We start from the raw sequence: 21,364 nt of genomic DNA on the forward strand, positions 1-21,364 counted from the left end.
CAGATGCCTAAAGGCATTTAAAAAAAATTAAATTTGATTCAGATGTACTGATACTTATTGGTGCACCCCCCTCAGAAAATCCTGGATCCGGTCCTATATATATATATATATATATATATATATATATATATATATATATATATGAAATTACATTTGTCAAAAGGTGTTCTCAATATATGGACACTGGATTGTGCAAACACAGCAGCTAGGCTGTTGTACAAGTCATATGATCTTAGTGGAGATCACCGACTTCAGGAGTGAGAAAGTATGTGGCTCTTCTGGATTGCGTAGTGGTTAACGCATCGGCACGGTATACCGAAGATCCCGGGTTCAAGTCGCGAGCCAGTCATTCACTTTTTCACTCTTTGTGTGGGGTTCAATTCTCACCTACAGAGGATCTGGTGTGTAAAAAATTAGGTTGTTTCCTCCGTCCATTAATATCTATAACAAATCGAAAGATATTTAAAATAATAATAATGATAATGAAATTTTATGGGTTAACGTCCGCATATTCGTGTAAGCTACCAAAAAAAAAAAAAAAAAGTATAAAAATTTATGGTAATCGAATGGGTTGCAACAGTGGAGTTGCAGGTCTTCATATTTAACCAGTAGCAAATGTTCATGGTGAAGACATACAGATGCATCATCTAGTAGTACCTCATATCCTGTTCGCATAAATAATAATTGTCTCCGTTCTTCTGTAAAGTTTGCACACATTTTAAATCCACAACTACTAGAAAATCTTTTGTTGCGGCATCCAGAGCCTTCTTTGTTGCCTATAGTAAAATCTGGAAGACCAATATCGCTTGATTTGGCCATATTACCTGCAAGAGTAAATTTCTTAATGTAACTTGATAACAAAGAGCAAATGTTCAATAAAATTACTACTTGCATAGATATACTAGAGAAATTAGGTATGTGATGATTTTGTGAACTGGCCTACAATATAACTTACAACTATCCAAAAAGCAAACAAGGCACCAACACCAAAATTCATTCCCAATTATATCAAGACATGCTCTTTGCATTGGTTATGGTTACAAGTTGGTGCAAGGTTGGCAACATGGCCATTTTTGGGTACCAAAAAAGTTCGTTTTGCGCATACTTTTTTAAAGGCCAGATATCCCTTAAACCATATGCGCTAAAGGCTAAATGTTTTATCTATTCCAAAGTATGTGTGTTATGGTTTCTCTCTTTCAAATATCAATCTACTCACTTGACTTCATCCAGCTTTACGGGGGTCTAAATATAGCACACATGAAACGTGCACACACTTTTTAGCCACTTTTGTTAAGGCTGCAGACTACTAAATATTTTTGAAAAACTGATATTTTTTCTTTTGTCCATTTTTCGTAAGTGGAAAGAGGTAATAAAATGTAACTTACCACAATAATAGATAATGTTATTCTACACCCGAAAATACGAATCGGAAGAATTTTCAGTGTTGCCATCCATAGAAATTACAGTGTGACCAGAATTTCAATTACTCAAAAATCTAGGTAAAGGCAGCGACTAGAAAAATGAACTCAACGGTAATTGATGACTTATCATGCTATGTTCCTTGTTTACTAGTTTTTAAATAATGTTTCTATTTATTTTGTAATAACTTATTTATTTTGTAATAATTTATGTAAGGTTTATAAAATAAATAGAAATATTATTTAAAAAGTAGTAAACAAGGAATGTAGACAGCATGATAAGTCATAAATTACCGTTGAGTTCATTTTTCTAGTCGCTGCCTTTACCTAGATTTTTGAGTAATTCAAATTCTGGTCACACTGTAATTTCTATGGATGGCAACACTGAAAATTCTTCCGATTCATATTTTCGGGTGTAGAATAACATTATTTATTATTGTGGTAAGTTATATTTTATTACCTCTTTCCACTTACGAAAAATGGGCAAAAGAGAAATTATTAGTTTTTGAAAAATATTTAGTAGTCTTCCCCCTTAATTTATTGTACAAGTTCTGAACCCCCAAGAGAATTTGTGACCAACTTACCTTCATCTATTGTAAAAGTTATCCTAGGAAATAAATTTTGAAGGTTATCAGAGCTTCCAGTTCAAAATAGCAAGCACTTCAAAATGGGAGAAGACGGTTTGCTACTCGTTTTTGCTGAGACAGTAGCCATTTTGGAAACGCCCTACTACGTCAACCAATACAGACCTTCAACTCAAATTTGACCATTCTTCATTATTGGTGTCAGGTAACATTTGTGCAAAATTTAAAACAAATCGAAGATGATGAAGTGGGGACCATTGGTCCACTTGACATGGAATGACCCTAGAGAAATCAGGGAAAAAGAAATATGGAAATGTCAGGGAAAATGGTACTTAACCTGAAAAACAGGGAGAATTGGGGATTGGGGATTTTGCTTAGGTAATTATTATTTTCGTTTTGTTTATTTCTAAGAAATATATAAAACTAAATAGAAAAAGGCAGAAACTTGTTACTCATTACTCTTCTGAAAGCTTCAGTACTTGCTACCACATGTGAAACAGTCAGCTTTATTCTCATTTCAGCTTTTATTCTTTCTAAAGCACAATGAATGGTTGGTGGATGCTTAAGCTCTCAAGGTGGAGTTGAAAACCCTTTTGTGTTATTCTTTCTTCTAGGATAATAGTCTTTTAGTTTTCTCTCGTAATAGTTAACGCTCCACTCAACGTTGTGTATGTGGGTTTGTGTGGTTCATCATGTTCGTCTTGTGTTATGCATCCTGTATGTTCTTCTTAAGAGTAGATGATGAATTTGAATATTTCATGACTTTGAGAGCTCTCAATGCTAAAGTTAAATACAATGTCTGGGATGAAGAAATTCGGAAATAGGCCAGAACTGGTTCTACTTACTCAGAAGCTTCTTACATCTGCTAAGTGTGCTTACCGTAACTACAAAGCATACTTAGAAAACCTAAGAAAGGAGGAAGCTCAAAAAGAAGAACTAAAGAAGAAAAACGAAACAAGAGAACAAAGAGAGAGGTGATGCAGAAATTGACAAAGGAAAAGGGGGACATGATGGGATTTTGGTAACTTTTTCGTGTGCTTTTGGTCGCTTTTCAACTATTTACAAGAGGCCATACCACTATGAGCCCTGTTCAGTAAATCAAATTTCAATTCTTTGCGTAGTTTTCATGTTTGCTTGCCACTGTTACTAAGAAGCTTTTATTTAGCTCTTGCACGTGCTCTTCATTAGTGGACTTTTATTTTATGAAATTCCGCGGGTAAGGGAAAATAGTTGATTTGGTACTTGGAAGTTAGAGAAAAGTCAGTGAAAAAGATAAAAATTATTTTATAAGAACCCTGCTTTTGCTCATGATGTGCACGCAGAACTTCGGTGTTAAATTGTTGTACCATAGCGAAAACACAATGTTGCGTCCTCCGAAACAAATAAATTCAGGAAATTTCTGTTCTTTCGAACAGTTTCAAGAATGTCTCTTGCATAATGCATACCATCATGTTTTTGATCGTCAGACAACGAGTGAGGCACAAACTGAGATGCGACTTGTTCTTACATAACACCAAATTTACAGAAGGTTGTTCGCTGTATATCCGACCATTTTCGATTCGATGGTGCCACCTGGCGTATCATGCTGGAACTATGGGTTAGCTGATGGGAACAGGTTGTGTCTAATCTTGTAGGTACGAGTGTGTTATCAAATGGCGCCGAAATCAAGCGCTATTGGGAGGGTTATGTAATGGCCCTTTTCCATGCTAAGTTTTCGTACGTAAGTATTGTGAAACAGCCCGAAGATTGGGTTAATACTCGGGGTGACTACTGCGAAAGCTATTGTAGCCCGTTACACACAATAGGCTCTCCTTGCGAAACATTCACCCAAGAAAACTACCAAGACATAAGGAAAAAGGCTGAAGCAAAGTGACACTCGTAGTGCTAAGAGAGCTCCGTCAATTGGCATGCCAAGAAAATCCCCCAACGCAACATGATATGGGCCCGATTCCACCTTACACTGTCAACTGTGAACAAAACAGTTCTTCAGCCCCTCAAGTTGAAGTATGTGGGGAAGGCCAGTGACACCACCTGCTACCGCGTCACATCGCCAAGCTGCAGGAAACTGTGTGAAAAGTTATCTGGCAGGTTCCAAATAGAAGGAAGTTATCAGAACGGATAAATCATATGTTCATCTAACTGCTGGTGGTCATATTCGAGCGAACACACAGAGTGACATTGACGGCAAGGGGCTCAGCAACTTTGTTCGTCAGTGCAGGGAAGGTTTCCCTCATGGCTTTGTTACGGGAGTCTGATATGAGGGTAAGTTGCTGATTTGCAAGGTGGACGAAAGCGTGAAGGTGAATGCAAGATACTTCCAAGAATCCATTCTGATACCTATCTATCGGAGAGAGATCCCACAATTGTATGGAATGGACGCGAACTAGATAATCCATATGAACACGGCTTCAAGTTATACCGCCAGAACATCACTACATATTTTATAAAAAAATGGAAGATGAATTAGCAATTCGTGTCATTCCGTTTGAAGACATTCCTGGGAAAAGACCAGATGACAGCCCAATGGATTTTTTGCGCATTTGGACTGTAGAAAAGTCGTCTTCAACATCGCCGCTCGCATGGATGGTCTATGGAAAGCTTGCAGGAAGGAATAGGAACAGAATTCCCATGCCTGCCCTGCGCCGGAGCTTATTGCGATGCCGTGTGATAGTCGACAATGCTGAGTGTCAAATAGAACATGATCGGTTGTGGCGGCGCGGTATCTCTTAAGGTGAGTACCCGTCAAAAATTATCAGATATAAAACGAACAACCTTCTGTATTTGACAACAGTTTTACGGTCACATTACGATCTTCTGGAACATATTAGCTCACTTGTATGATGAGATCTTTCCTACGCACTGAAATTGGACGACCAAGAAATTAGAAATTCATCTTCAATTGATTGCACACCACTTTTAAATCGCTCATACCATCTGAATGTCTGTGCACGAGCCAAACAAGTTCAAATCAGTAGACTTTCGACTGTCCGGTCTAACGAAAAAAATCCATAATACATACACGGTGTGGACTATGTACTTGACTTTTAACGCCGTTAGAAAAGCGCGACTTTGCTAACAAGTAGTAACCTATCAGTGATGTATTCAAAAGCTAAGAACTGTAAGTTTTGACTTTTATCCTGGGCCTGCCTTTTCACATTTGTCTAATTATTTGTCATTGAAAATAAAAATAAATTTAAATCCTCTTTCTAATAACTAGGCCTACGTTTTACGTTAATATATATTTTTTTCTGTTTTAAAATTGTATGTATTAATACTATATGTATATCATTTTGTTCCCTGCGATTAAGTTAGATATTATATTTATAAAAGGAGGACACAACCGATGTAAATCTTATTTTTTAACAGCAAATAATCTGTAGGTACGAATTTAATAATAGACAAAGAATGGAAAAGTGTAATACTGGACCGGGACGCGAATCCGGTATCTTCAGCGTACCGTGTCGGTGTGTTAACCACTACGGTACTCAGTCCGCTCTCAGAACAGCCATACACACACTCTTCGGTGTTCTTCGAATCAGATCACGTGGCTTGTATAATCAGTGACAAAAGTTCTTCCCATTCGATGAAATTACTTTTGTAAATAACTTCAGAATGGTAAGGACAATGAGAGTTCAGTTTTCAATAAATTAAAAAGAGTATAATTTTCTGTATGTTCCAGCCATACCACCGTTATTCCCAGTTACCAAGCGGATAGAACTTTTGTCGTTGACTGTACTACAACCTAGCTGTTGTGCTTAAACAATCCAGTATCCATATTCAGAACACTGCTGACGTTTGTATTATCATTATATTATCAGAACACCGAAGAGTGAGAGAGTGTATGGCTGTTCTGAGAGCGGACTCGGTAGCGTAGTGGTTAACGCATCGGCACGGTACGCCGAAGATCCCGGGTTCGAGTCCCGGTCCAATCATGGACTTTCCACTCTTTATGTATTATTAGACATTATATTCTGAATGTCTGTAATAATTCTTTAAACATACAGTACAATACATAACAAACATTTATAAAGTATTGGCCAGTACCAAGAAGTAAGAAAATATTCGTAACAGCGTGGCATAGTGTGTTTTCAATGGTATAGGTAAGGCAGGAAGTGAGTAATTATGGAACTCAGGCCTCTCCGGCATTTTTATCATCATCCAGCCTGCCCTTCTGCTACAATAGACCGCATAATCGGGGGTCTACTGTAATCCCACGCTTTTGTTGCATCAGTTCCACGGTCTCGGTTGCAGTTTCGCCCAGTTTCAAACAAAGTTTAACGTTCACATGCTACTCCATGGCATTAACGTGACAACGGTCTCTCATTACTGACTGGGGGGCGCGGTGGCTCAGTGGTAGAGCGTTCACCTCCAGTGGTTGGGGTCCTGGGTTCGATCCCAGCTCGCGCCGTGTGGACTTTGTGGTGGACAAACACCGTGCTTGTGGGTTTTGTCGGGGTTCTCCCGTTTCCTCCTACTTTCATCATTCCACCATTTTACTCATCTCTCATTATTACCGTCTCCTTTAGCCTAACCGGCATAACCATGGGACGTAAAACTTACAGATTTCATTTCATTTTTTCATTACTGACTCAATATGACTGTCATGATTAGCGTGCAACGATGCAATGTTACCAATTTTTAGACGAAGGTTACATATTTCGTTGGCATATAATTATTTGTTGCCAATATTTTTGGATTCTCTACAATAAAATCAGTTGCACTGTTTGTCAGACTGTTTACATATGAGATCAATATGAGTACACAAATTCATCATTACGGAGCTATAGTCTGCCCGCCGAAAATTGTCAGAACGGTACAAAAAGCTCGAAATCGAGAAGTTGGATCAGGTTCTGATAGAAATACTTAAATGATTATTTTAAGCCGTGGATTTCATTTAATATATCAGTGGATATTTAATAAGAACGACGCATGGGTTAGTCTCGATGGAAAATGTTTGTGAAATTTTCTACGAACTAACGATAATATATCGAAAACAGTGAACTAGTACACACTCCATATCCATTCGTACTTTAATAGAATATTCAATTTAAAATGAGCACTATCGACATTCAATTTCGAGTTATGGCTTGTTATTGTAATGTTTTCGACAAATTTTCGGCAGACCATAGTTGAATAATGACTCGTATGTGCATGTTGGTGTATATATTTTTACATGCTTTTCTTAAACTTACTTTACATACATTAATTTTGTCCTCAAATCTTGCAACCTTAACTTAATTACGCTAATTTTCCATCGTCATACAATGATGAACTTTAGCACAGCGACACTCGGTTGAAAATGCAATATTTAATTGTCACTTTTGTGTATCTCTGTAAAGGGTGTTTCAAAACAACACCGACAACGTTCGGGAGGTGTTTCCTGACACCCAGATAAGACAAAAAGTATAAACCAACCTGGGTACAAAAGTCCGTCATTTCGGAGTTATAGACTGCCGAAAAGAAAAAATAAATAAATTAGATAAATAAAGGTCCATAACTCCAATACTATGAGACGTACCGTAGTTGGGTCAAGACTTCACCTAGGAACTAATATGTATTTTTCAATAGGGCACATGTTTCATAATTCTACGGTACTCACGCAACAATTTTTATAGAGGGTGTTTACTTACAGATATATAATTTGAAGTACTCACCAACTACCTTTATAAAAATTGTTGCGGAAGTACCGCAGGATATTTTGAAATGAAATGAAATCTTTAAGTTTTCCGTCCCACGGGTATGCCGGTTAGGCTAAATGAGACGGTGATAATAAGAAATGAATAAAATGGTGGAATGAAGAAAGTGGAAGGAAACGGGAGAACTCGGAGAAAACCCACGAGCACGGTGTTTGTCCACCACAAAGTACACACGGCGCGAGCTGGGATCAAACTAGGGACCCCAAGCACCGGAGGTGAACTCTCTACCACTGAGCCACCGCGCTGCCACGCAAGATATTTTGAAACATGGATATTTTGATAGGGCACATGCTAGTCCCTGAGTGAAGTCTTGATCCGACCACGGTAGATTCCACAGTATTGGAGCTATGGATCTTTAAAGTTCATATTTTCGGCAGCCTATAACCCCGAAATGACGGATTTCTGTACCCAGGTTGGTCTATACTTTTTTTATTATCTTGGTGTCAGGAATCACCTCCCAAACGTTGTCGGTGTTGTTTTGAAACATCCTGTATATATTTATATACTTTTAATTAAGAGTAATTTTTAATTTTACTGTATGAGAAATATAATGTAGATAAATGTGTGCATATATAATAAAATGTAAATAGAAAATCTATTTACTGGTAATTATAACTAAAATAGTAGAAAATAAAATTTTAAAATATTTATATTTGATAACACTAAAAATTACAATATATGTTTTCAAGAAAATTCTAATTAAGCATGACCAAAAGGAAAACTATGAGGAGCGGATCTCATATATTATAAGTTGATTCCATATGAAAACGCTCCCGACAGAATTACCTTGTACTTTTAAAGCGCGATTTCTTTTATTTTTGAAGAAATCATTCTTATGTAAATATTTTATTTTCTTAATGTTTGTGTGAGAAATAATTTCCTAAAGTTCGTAGTAGTTTCCGAATACTATATATATATATATATATATATATATATATATATATATATTCGGAACTACTCCTATATATATTAGGAGTAGACAAAAAATCTAAAAACACTTCATACAGGACACGTAAGTTTGGCTCTCCACTGTACAACACGTGTTGTGGTTTCCGATCGTTTTTGTTTTCAATGTGTCATGTGAACCTTCCTCTTCCGTCAGCAGTAACCAGTTCACCTGTGAGTGCCGTGGTGTGAAAGTGGTGCGGTAAAATCCTGTCCTGACAGACTTCCAAAGAGGCATGATCGTTGGTACCCGTCTGGTTGGAGCTTCAGTAGCAACAGTGGCGAACATTGTGGGGGTATCGAAAGGCACTGTGTCCAATGTCATGACGGCATACACAGTTCATAGGCAAACGACGTCTGCAAAGCACAACAGTAAGACAATCCTGTCAGATAGGGACCACAGGGCATTAAAACGGATTGTAGCAGCTAAAAAGAAGACCACTGCAATGAAAATTACGTCTGAAAATTCCGGCCCACAGAACCCGGTTTCATCAAAAGCAGTGGGACCTTAACTTCATAAAATGAAAATTCATGGCAGGGCCGCTATCGCCAAACCCCTTGTCACAGCAGTAAATGCGAAGAAACGTATCCAGTGGTGCAAGGACCACAAGGGTGGACTCATGAGCAGTGGAAACACGTAATGTGGTCCGATGAATCGACCTTCACCTTGTTTCCAACAACCGGTCGTGTTTAGTATGGAGAAACCGTCGCAGGAGTATGATACAGACTGTCTGCTCCCAACTGTAAAGCATGGGGGTGGTTCTGTTAGTGTATGGGCAGTGATATAGTAGTAATGGCATGACTTGAGGAAACTTTTTGGCCCCTGGGTCCCTGCCTCAGGACCCATGGTCCTTGGCCCAGGGTCAATGACCTAGGGGTACATAGGACCACCCCCTCTAAATTTTGGCAGGGGTACCATGGCCCACCCCCTAAATTTTGGCAAGGGTACATAGGACCACCCCCCTTAAATTTTGGAAATTGCCAAATCTAAAAATTGGGTGTGGTAGCCTAGGACCACAGTATGTACCTCTATCAGTATTGGGTGTCTATGTCGTTCCCTTTCATGGGTAAAAAATTGCCAAAAAATCAAATTTCGGGGGTTTTTGACCTAATTTATCCCCTTTGATGAGGTATTATTACCCTATATGGTTATATGGACGTATACAGGGGTTCATTACCTATCATAAGACATGGGTATATTAATGCACCCCTTGAAAAATTTGGGAGGGGTACCTTGGCCCACCCCTTAAATTTTGGAAATTGCCCAATTTAAACATTTGGTATTATAGTACAGGACCCTAATATGTATTATGATAAATTTGGGTGGTCCACCTCGTTCCCTTTTAGGGGTACAAAATTGCCAAAAAATATAAACGTAAGCAATACGTTGTACCACGTGTTTGGTTTTTGGTCCATTTTATCCCCCTTTGATGAGGTCCTATTACCTTATATAGTTATATGGTCATGTATAGGGGTCCATTACCTATCATAAGACATGGGTACATTGGTGCACTCCGGGAGGAGTACCTTGGCCCATCCCTTAAATTTTGGAAATTGCCCAATTTAAACATTTGGTATTATAGTACAGGACCTCAATATGTATCATGATAAATTTGGATGGTCCACATCGTCCCCTTTTAGGGGTACAAAATTGCCAAAAATATAAATGTAAGAAATATGTTGTACCACGTATTTGGTTTTTTGGTCCATTTTATCCCCTTGGATGAGATCCTATTACCTTATATGATTACAAGGATCTATTTCCTATCATAAGACATGGGTATATTGTTGCACCCTTCTTAAAATTTGGCAAGGGGTACACTGAAATTGTCCAATTTAAGCATAGTACATGACTTCAATATGTTTCGGTGGTCCTATTGCCAATTTTTTTTTAGTACAACCACGTGTTTGGTTATTGACTCAATGAATCCTATTTGATAAGGTATGAACGGGTATCCCCTTTCAATTTGGTATAACCCCTCGGGTGTAGTACGGTCACGTGATCGATGATTTGGTTTTGATGCGCGACGAGGTCCCTGGTCAATGTTCTCTAGGAATTAGGTGGAAACTTTGATAGGAAAGATTCATGGCATTTAATTTTTTTTTGTCAACTTTCAAACTAAAAAAAAATCAAACCAAAGTTTTTCAAAACAAAAATTGAAACGAAAACTTTTAAACGAAAATCTTGAAACTAAAAAATTTTCAAAACAAAAATTTGAAACGAAAAATTTTCAAAAATTTTCAAACAAAAAAAATTTCAAACAAAGTTTTCAAACAAAAATTTTCAAACGAAAAAATTTTCAACCAAAAATTTTGAAACGAAAAATTTTTTTTCAAACTAAAGAATTTTGAAAACAAAAAAAGTTTGAAGCAATATTTTTTTGAAACGAAAAAATTTTGAAACAAAAAATTTTCAAACAAAATTTTTGAAACGAAAATTTCAAAACAAATTTCAAACGAAAAATTTTCAATTAGAATTTAAATCAAACAATGATCAACTTTCACGGTTAACCGTTAAACTTTATCCGGTTTTTAACTATTCGATTAACAAATAAACGGTTTTCAACTATTCGATTAACAAATAAACGGTTTTCAACTATTCAATAAACAGATGAGCGGATTTTTCCTTTTCACACCAGTGAGTGCAAGAATTTACAAACTAAAACAAGAAAAAAAAATTTGTACTCGCTTTAAATACGCATCATTTTTGAAACAAGGTGTTAGTGTTCATCATGGATACACAGTGGAAACATCCATTTACCTGTATTCTCGCAGGGCCTAGTGGGTGTGGAAAAACGTATTTTGTGAAGCGATTACTGTCACATCTCCCAACCATGATCAATGCAAAATTTCGTAAGATATACTGGTATTATGCAGAATGGCAAGATGTGTATGCAACAATGCCGGTTCCAGTAGAATTTCACGAAGGACTTCCACGAATGAAAGATTTTCAGCCTCAAGATGGACCACATTTGATTATTATTGATGACCATATGCGAGAAGTGAATAGTGATATTGTTGATATGTTCACAAAAGGATCACATCATCGAAATATTAGTGTGATTTTTATAACACAAAATGTATTTCATCAAAGTAAAGCAAATAGAAATATGAGTTTAAATTGTTCGTATTTGGTGTTGTTTAAAAATCCACGTGACAAGTCACAAATCAAGCATATGAGTTATCAAATCATGCCTGAGCATCCACTGTTTCTACAAGAAAGTTATGCAGACGCAACAAGAAATCCACATGGCTATTTACTGATGGATCTTAAACAAGATACACCCGATGAAATGCGATTTCGTACAAATATTTTTCCCGACGATTTGCATCATTATGTTTACGTACCAACAAAACATGTTTAAATTATTGTGCATGTGAAAAGAATGACTTAGTCTGTCACGATGTCTCCTACAGTGAAACACGCTGATTTGCTACGTGCTCTGCACAAAGCTAAACCAAGATTGCGTAAAGCTATTATTGCCAATGCAGACGCTTCATTAATTCATAGTATTTGTGAATGTTGTTATAATGTCTTAAAAGGCAATGTTCCACTGACAAGTGCGCAGAAGTCAAGATTAAAGCGTTACAAGAACACGCTCCGCTATCTCGTAGACAATACAAAATCATTGGATAAAAAGAAGAAACATTTAGCCGTACAACAAGGAGGATTCTTACCTGCATTACTTGCACCTATTGTAGGAAGTGTGTTATCCAGTATTTTGTTTAAACAATAATCATCATGGAACATAGCAAGAAGATGGTTTTAGTGCCACCAGAAATGCTTCAACGAATGCATGCATCATCATCCCGTGTGAGTGAAAATCGAGAATCTAATTTCGATCGTGAAATGCAATCTATATTGAATACATCGTATCCAAGTGATGAAGAAAAATGGAATGAGTACAATAGAATATTTCAGAAATATCTTTATGTGATACGTAAACAAGAAGAACCAATACCTCTTACAATTACATCAATGAAACCTGATGGTGACGTTCCGAATGTTGACGATAGCACGAAACAAGAAATTTTAGCCGCAATACCACAAATGTATCGTAAGAAAGCCGAACTACTATTCCGTCGTTTAAAACAAGATGACGCAATTATGTGGGATCATAAAGGAACAGTGTACATCAACGACAATAAACTACATGGATCCAATATTGTAGATTTAATGTGTGATGTGACTCGACCGAGGAAACATTCTAATCCTCAAGGCTGGGAATTGTTTTGCAACTACCTTGCATCGTCAAACACACCTCAAGAATTGATTGGTAATCCACGAAGATTAAACTATATTGTCAAGCATAATAGTACAACAGCATCTGAAGGATCTGCACCACCAAAACCGGCACCTGAATTATTTTCTTCCGGAGAAGAAGAAGAAGAAGAAGAAGATGATGATGATGATGATGATGTTTTAGAAGTCCGACCAAAAAGAAAACGTATCATTCCACAATGGTCAACGTACAAACCATGAACAAAAAGTTGAATTCCATTTATTACAATCCAGCACACCCTGCATCGTTTTCTACTGCAAAGAAATTATGGCAAGCCACAGGAAAATCTATACCTCTAGCCAAAATAAAACTTTGGTTAAACAAACAACCTACCTACACGTTACATCGTCCTGTACGTCGTCGTTTCCGTAGAGATTTTTATCTTGTCAACAATATTGATGATCAATGGGAATGTGATTTAAATGATTTACAATCACTTCAAAACTATAATGACAATTACCGCTATATTCTTACAGTGATTGATGTGTTTAGTCGGTACGGGTGGGCTGTACCACTAAAATCAAAAAGTGCCAAGGATATAGTGAATGCATTTGAAATGATTTTCCAGGAAAGGAAACCAATTGTGCTACGTAGTGATCAAGGAACTGAATTTACCAACAAGACAGTACAAAAGTTTTTCAGGAAACACAACGTGCAACATGTTACAACAAAGGATCCAGATATTAAAGCCAGCATCGCAGAAAGATTTAATCAGACATTGAAACATCGTATGTGGAAATACTTTACCAAATATCAAACATACAATTACATGAAAGTATTGCCTTTACTTGTAAAAGCATACAATGAAAGTCGGCATTCCAGTATTAAAATGGCACCTGCAAACGTTTCTCAGGACAATTTACTGGAGGTGTGGCATAACTTGTACGACAAAAAGCTACAACGTTCAAAACAAGATACGGATTTATCTGTTGGTGATACTGTTCGTATAAGTAAAACAAAACGTATCTTTGACAAGGGTTACCTCGAGAACTGGACTTGGGAAATATTCAGAGTAAAAGCCATTGTACCAAGAAACCCACCAGTGTATCGACTAGAGGATTTAAATCATCAACTCATCGATGGTGTTTTCTACAGAGAAGAATTACAACCAGTGCCGCTCCCTTCGACGTTCCTCATCGATAAAATATTACGTAGAAGAACAAAAGGTCGCAGAAAGGAGTATCTCGTCCAGTGGAAAGGATATCCTTCCTCATTCAATTCGTGGATCCCTGCAACTTCATTGAAGAAGAAGAAGAATGGAACCTGATCAAGATTTTTACGTTACACTTCCCAGTAATAGTTCCATGGATTATTTTCCAGAAAATACATTGACTTCATATATTACGAAATTACAACGACGTGTAGAGTTTCGCCAGAAATGGGATGTGGCAATTGTAGAGATTCATTATCCACATTCTTTGCTGAACATTAACAGTGAAAACAATAAAATATATTACAAATCATCAAGTAGTAATGATCAGGAAGCGTGGAAGGTTGTAACGATCCCTGTTCGCTATTATAACAATATACGGGATCTTATTCATGCAATTAATATACATCATAAAGAAACCAATTTATTTATATCTCATGATGCAACTAATAATATATGCCTCATAAGACATCCCAATAAGGAAATCCATACTTCTGTACAAACCTCACCAAGTGTTAGTTTAATGCTTGGATTTGAACCAAAAAGTGATTTAAAAGATATGCAAAAGGGACAATATACACCGGATGTACGATTAGGTTTACCATCACAAATGTACGTCTATTGTGACATTATTGAATCTGTCATTGTTGGAGATACAATGGTACCCTTGCTACGAATTGTCAACATGGATCCTGTGAATCATACTTTTGGAAGTCATGCAGTACAAATCTTTAATCCTGCACATTATGTTCCGGTGGAAAAAATGAATTTTGAGCAAATACAAATCGATATAAGGGACAGTACAGGTCATCCTATGCCATTCACCTTTGGAACGGTGTGTACAAAACTACATTTCCGTCGTCGTCGTCATGACTGATCCGTATTTGCAATACTACCAAAAACAAGCGTTATCCGGTATCGGCAACGTCTATGTGGGAAGTCCCTATCAAGCAGGACATGGCATTGGAAGTTTCCTTGGTGGCTTATTTCGTTCAGTGTTACCACTTGTGAAGCAAGGAGCTAAAACTGTGGGAAAAGAATTATTAAAATCAGGTGCCAATATGATTAATGATGTTGTGATCTCGAATCAACCGCTGGAAGAATCGTTTCATCAACGGATGCAAGAGGCAAAATCAAATTTACAAGAAAAAGCTAAAAATAAGTTGAAAACTATGCTGGGAAGTGGATATCATAAACGAAAATGGGATGACTGCTCTCAGTTTGAGGTTGACCTTCCAACGATCAACAACACCATCAATCCTACGAAGAGACGTAAATTATCACATAAGAAGAAGAAGAGATCATTGGCATCGTCACCAGATATTTTTGATTAATTCAACGATGGCTTTCTTACATCATCAATCCTGTGAATGTGTAAAAAGTGAATTGGACATTTTTTCAACATTACCCACGCAAACCAGTGTTCTGGACAATCGTATTATTGGCTACAAACCAATTAGTTCAATAGCTGAAAATTCACCAATAGAATTTGTAGTGAGTGGTAGCAGTGATGAATATATTGATTTGCCACAAACCTTATTGTACATCCAAGCACAAATTGTGAAACCAGATGGTTCCCCCTTCACCGAAACGGATAAAGCAATAATTGCACCTGTCAATGATTTTCTAAATGCTATGTTTAGTGAAGTACAAATCTACTTGAACAATAAACTGATTTCATTTCCGTCACATAATCATCCATATCGTTCGTACCTGGAAAAACTGCTCAATTATAGTGATGGAGCTAAAAATACACATTTACAAACAGCAATGTGGTTTCAAGATACGGCTGGTCATATGAACGCAACCACCAGGGAGAACAAAGGATTTCAACAACGCTATGAACTGACAAAACAAAGTATGAAATTCGATATGATTGGACATCTTCATTGTGACATTTTTAATCAAGATAAATTTTTAATTCATGGAGTGGAATTACGTGTGAAACTTATTCCTGCAAAGCCAAACTTTTGTCTCATGGCCGGTGAAAGTGGTGTCAATGCAAAAATCAATATTCTAGATGCATCGTTGCAGGTGAAAAAAGTCAACATTAGCCCTAGTGTCAAATTGGCACACAATAAAATTTTACAATCTACACCGGCAAAGTATCCTCTGACAAGGGTTCAAATGAAATCATTTACCATCCCGAAGGATATACAATCCAAAACTATTGATAACCTGTTTATGGGAACATTGCCAAATCGTATTATTGTAGGATTTACATCGAATGAAGCATCCAGTGGAACTATTACCAGCAATCCATTTGAATTTCAACATCTAAACATTAATTTCTTTACATTGTACGTGGATGGAAAAGCTGTACCTTCAAAACCATTGCAACCCAACTTTGAAGAAAATCTCTACATTTCATCGTACCACACATTGTTCTCAGGCTCTGGCATACATTTTACCAATACTGGAAATACAATTTCAAGAGCCGACTACAAGAATGGATATACACTGTTTGTATTTGACCTAACTCCCGATTCTTCTGCTGGAGATTGTCACTATTGGAATTTACAACGACATGGAGCCATCCGATTGGAAGTTCATTTCCAAGAGAAATTAGCAGCACTGCAAACTGTATTGTGTATGGGGAGTTTTCCTCACTCCTAGAGATCGACCACCAGCGCAACATTATCCTGGACTTTTAAATTACAAGGTACGTATACGTTATGTATCATTTCCATTCACGATGTTGAACACATTACAATTAGCTAGTGCTTTAAACGGTAGTCCATTATTCAGAAATCAATTTACCGGGGTATTTGCAAGCGATGAGTTGCCCTCACGGATTTCTCTTCCTCTGGCAATCATTGTAAATACAGATCCATCCACAAAAGTAGGAAGTCATTGGATTGCAATTTATATTGATAATCGCGGTGTTGGAGAATATTTTGACAGCTATGGCCTTCCTCCTTATGTACCACAACATGTTGCATTCTTAAAACTTCATTGTATGTACTATAAATATAATAATAGCCAAATGCAAAGTCTTGGTTCATCTGTATGTGGCTATTATGCTTATTTTTATTTGTGCTGTAAAGCTCAAGGAAAATCTCTGCGTGAAATTCAATATTTGTTCACAACAGTACCCACGGTTAATGATCGTAGACTGCTGCAATATACCTTCCAGGTAATTTTATCATATTTATCATTGCAAGTGTATTTGTTTAATCATCATCTATTGCTATACTAATCATCTTTTTCCTTGTTCTTTTTACAGAATTCACAATACGAAGCTTTGCAAACGGGTGCTATGCTGCAAAACATGGAAACAAATCATCACAATCAAGAAGAAGAGGCGGTCTAATGAAGAAACCCAGCTCAATATACAAACGTTGTCAATAAGAAAGAAAAAGAAGAAACCAGAAAAATGAATAAAATACAATTTATGGTTATTTATGTGTTTTTATTGTCCATTCCACATACAACGTTATCAGATTCTCCTAAAGAACTGTGCGATATAAGACGAGAACCCTGGGCAAAGTTTCCACCTAATTCCTAGAGAACATTGACCAGGGACCTCGTCGCGCATCAAAACCAAATCATCGATCACGTGACCGTACTACACCCGAGGGGTTATACCAAATTGAAAGGGGATACCCGTCCATACCTTATCAAATAGGATTCATTGAGTCAATAACCAAACACGTGGTTGTACTAAAAAAAAATTGGCAATAGGACCACCGAAACATATTGAAGTCATGTACTATGCTTAAATTGGACAATTTCAGTGTACCCCTTGCCAAATTTTAAGAAGGGTGCAACAATATACCCATGTCTTATGATAGGAAATAGATCCTTGTAATCATATAAGGTAATAGGATCTCATCCAAGGGGATAAAATGGACCAAAAAACCAAATACGTGGTACAACATATTTCTTACATTTATATTTTTGGCAATTTTGTACCCCTAAAAGGGGACGATGTGGACCATCCAAATTTATCATGATACATATTGAGGTCCTGTACTATAATACCAAATGTTTAAATTGGGCAATTTCCAAAATTTAAGGGATGGGCCAAGGTACTCCTCCCGGGGTGCACCAATGTACCCATGTCTTATGATAGGTAATGGACCCCTATACATGACCATATAACTATATAAGGTAATAGGACCTCATCAAAGGGGGATAAAATGGACCAAAAACCAAACACGTGGTACAACGTATTGCTTACGTTTATATTTTTTGGCAATTTTGTACCCCTAAAAGGGAACGAGGTGGACCACCCAAATTTATCATAATACATATTAGGGTCCTGTACTATAATACCAAATGTTTAAATTGGGCAATTTCCAAAATTTAAGGGGTGGGCCAAGGTACCCCTCCCAAATTTTTCAAGGGGTGCATTAATATACCCATGTCTTATGATAGGTAATGAACCCCTGTATACGTCCATATAACCATATAGGGTAATAATACCTCATCAAAGGGGATAAATTAGGTCAAAAACCCCCGAAATTTGATTTTTTGGCAATTTTTTACCCATGAAAGGGAACGACATAGACACCCAATACTGATAGAGGTACATACTGTGGTCCTAGGCTACCACACCCAATTTTTAGATTTGGCAATTTCCAAAATTTAAGGGGGTGGTCCTATGTACCCTTGCCAAAATTTAGGGGGTGGGCCATGGTACCCCTGCCAAAATTTAGAGGGGGTGGTCCTATGTACCCCTAGGTCATTGACCCTGGGCCAAGGACCATAGGTCCTGAGGCAGGGACCCAGGGGCCAAAAAGTTTCCTCAAGTCATGCCATTACTACTGATATCGTGGTTTTCTGCAGGTCCCATCATAGCCCTGCATGGAATGATGAATGCTAAGGCGTATGAGGCCATTTTGGGGGACCAGATTCCATCACCGTGGCCCAAATATTTTTCCCTGATGGTGATGGCATCTACCAAGATGATTTGTCACGCTGCAAAATCGGTGAAATCATGGTTTGAGGAGCATGACCAGGAGCTATCACACCTCCCCTGGGTCCCACAATCACCAGATCTGAACATCATTGAGCCATTGTGGTCTGAGTTAGAAAGGCGTGTTCGGTCTCATTACCCTCCACCAGCATCCCTCAAGGAACTGGAGCATGTTTTGGAGGAACCATGGTACAAAATTCCACGCACCACGATTTAGGAGCTGTATACGTCCATTCCACGTCGGATCCAAGCTGTTTTGGACGCAAAAGGAGGCCCCACACCATACTAGGTATGATTTTCACACTTTTGCAAACATTTTAGATTTTTTGTCCAACCCCTGTGTATATATATATATATATATATATATATATATATATATATATATATATATATATATATATATATATATATATATATATATATAATATTATTATTATTTTCAGGATATGAATGAAGTTGAGAATAAGTTGGGCAATAATTTTGCTTTACATATTGAGCGCAGTAACGTGAGTGAAAAAGCCTGTGATCAAACAACTGCAAAACTTGAACCAGCAAAGGAGGTTAACACTGAGGAAGAACCGTCTACTAATGTGAAAATTGAAAAGGCACAACCACCAATTCGACAAAAGAAAATTGTTCTCAGTACTCCACCTGAACCTGAGTATCACTGTGAGTTCTTGAAGAGACGGCGTCCTAAGAAAACAGAAAATATTGTACCCAGTGCAAGTGAACCTGAACTTAGATTAGATCTTTTTAGAAGACAGAGCATTAATCCTCTCGCAAATGTCAGGGATACCCGAATTGGACAATCACCGCTAATCCCTACCAGGTTTAGATCTAGGCGATTTACTAGTATTTTTTCCGTAAATTATGGTTCCAGTGATGCATATTCCGCCTCAGAACATGTACCTGCCTTGAAACACTGTCAAGATGATAAAGAAGTAAATGAACCAGTGAAAGATGTAGCCTTAAATCTTCTCTCAAATGCTCCGAGAGAGAAAGGTTCACCTCCTCGCATTCCCTTCGCTGCACACGAAGAAAAGAAGACATTTAGGACTGTCGGTGTGCAGGCGTGTTTAGGATTCACTTACGCTGAAGAAACTGAATTGCGAGAAGCCCTTCAGAAGATTCACACGATTCTTGAAAACTGTAAGGTACGTTGGTCTCAGTTTTTAATTTTTAATATAGATCCAAACTATGTTTTGTGTGGTTAGGTGCGTAGAAAATATTTTTTTTTTTCGTTGGCACGTATCCAAGTATTGGATAGGATGGTAATGTGTACCTACTTGCAAGTAATTGTAGTAAAGAAAGTAGTCATGAGAAATCACTGAAATGCGTATCACGGAATCCATGAAAGAATTCCATTTTCTTTTACCATACTCTTTTGTGTAAATACATAATTACATTCAGATTTCAAATGCTAGAATCACAGAATTCCTAGTATTAGAGCCTGTTTATTTCAGATGTGCCCTCAGAAAATATGCGAAACATACTTCGGCTCCACCCCCGCCATCCTCTAATGGAGGAAACACTCCCTTTGCTTAAGGAAAAGAAATGAATGACCTGAGCTGTGCTGCCAATTTGTCATTCAGTCGTTTGGTTGTGACGAGTTACGAGTTAAGATCGTAGGCTACTTACAATGCAGGGTGTCTATTGGTCACGAAAGTCACGAAATGAGAAAAGGGTCATGAAACTCAACAAAAAGTCACGAAGTTTAGCTTTTGAGTCACGATTTTTTAAAAATCTGTGTTTGGGATTATTTGTGTGTTTTACAGTGAGTGTGCCTTTAGCTGGCAACAGTGTTCAAGTTGCTTAACGCTTTTCTATTGTTGGGTGAAGAGTGAGTGTGGTGGCAGCAAGAACATTCAGTTTGGTGGACCATATATTATGGTCGAACATCATACAATATAACACAAACAGTAAGCCATCGAACTACAATCATTTACAACTAAAGACCTTGTGAATATGTTTATTCTCGTGTATTATTTTTGTGTGCAAACTAAAGTTGTAATCATTAAATACAGTGAATTTATATTGGGTTGCATTCATGTGGTGTACGAATCAAGCCTTACAGTCCACTAGTATGAACATCGTTTTTAGCATTGTTATTGTACTTTAGTGAAAAAACAAATACATACATTCATATTGTACATTCGGTCCTCCGGGCCGGATGAGTGCGAAGATTTCTGAGAATTGTTCTGTGCTGTTGTGAAGAGAAATGTGTTTGTGTCGGCCTATATCTGGTGCTATCACGTACGTTGGACAATTATCACGTTTTTTGTGTAGGCGAACAGCTGTTGTACCAGGACCACGCTTCTGGAGTATATTTCATAGGTAAAAAGAAAAGAAAAAAGAAAAACATCATCA

The 21,364-nt window shown here is 37.4% G+C and overlaps 1 protein-coding gene across 5 annotated transcripts in view; it reads left to right on the plus strand.

The window, feature by feature from the left end:
- Positions 1–21,364, plus strand: part of LOC145694441 (uncharacterized) — a 102,253-nt gene that overhangs the window by 58,136 nt on the left and 22,753 nt on the right. For all 5 annotated transcript variants that reach the window (XM_081770678.1, XM_081770681.1, XM_081770679.1 and 2 more), the window contains one exon: positions 19,441–20,151. In XM_081770678.1, coding sequence (XP_081626804.1) covers positions 19,441–20,151 — 711 coding nt within the window. The remainder of the gene's footprint in view (positions 1–19,440; positions 20,152–21,364) is intronic.

This window comes from Thermobia domestica, chromosome 9 (genome assembly GCF_964235325.1).
Source record: "Thermobia domestica chromosome 9, izTheDome1.hap1.1, whole genome shotgun sequence".
NCBI classification, from domain to species: Eukaryota; Metazoa; Arthropoda; class Insecta; order Zygentoma; family Lepismatidae; genus Thermobia; species Thermobia domestica.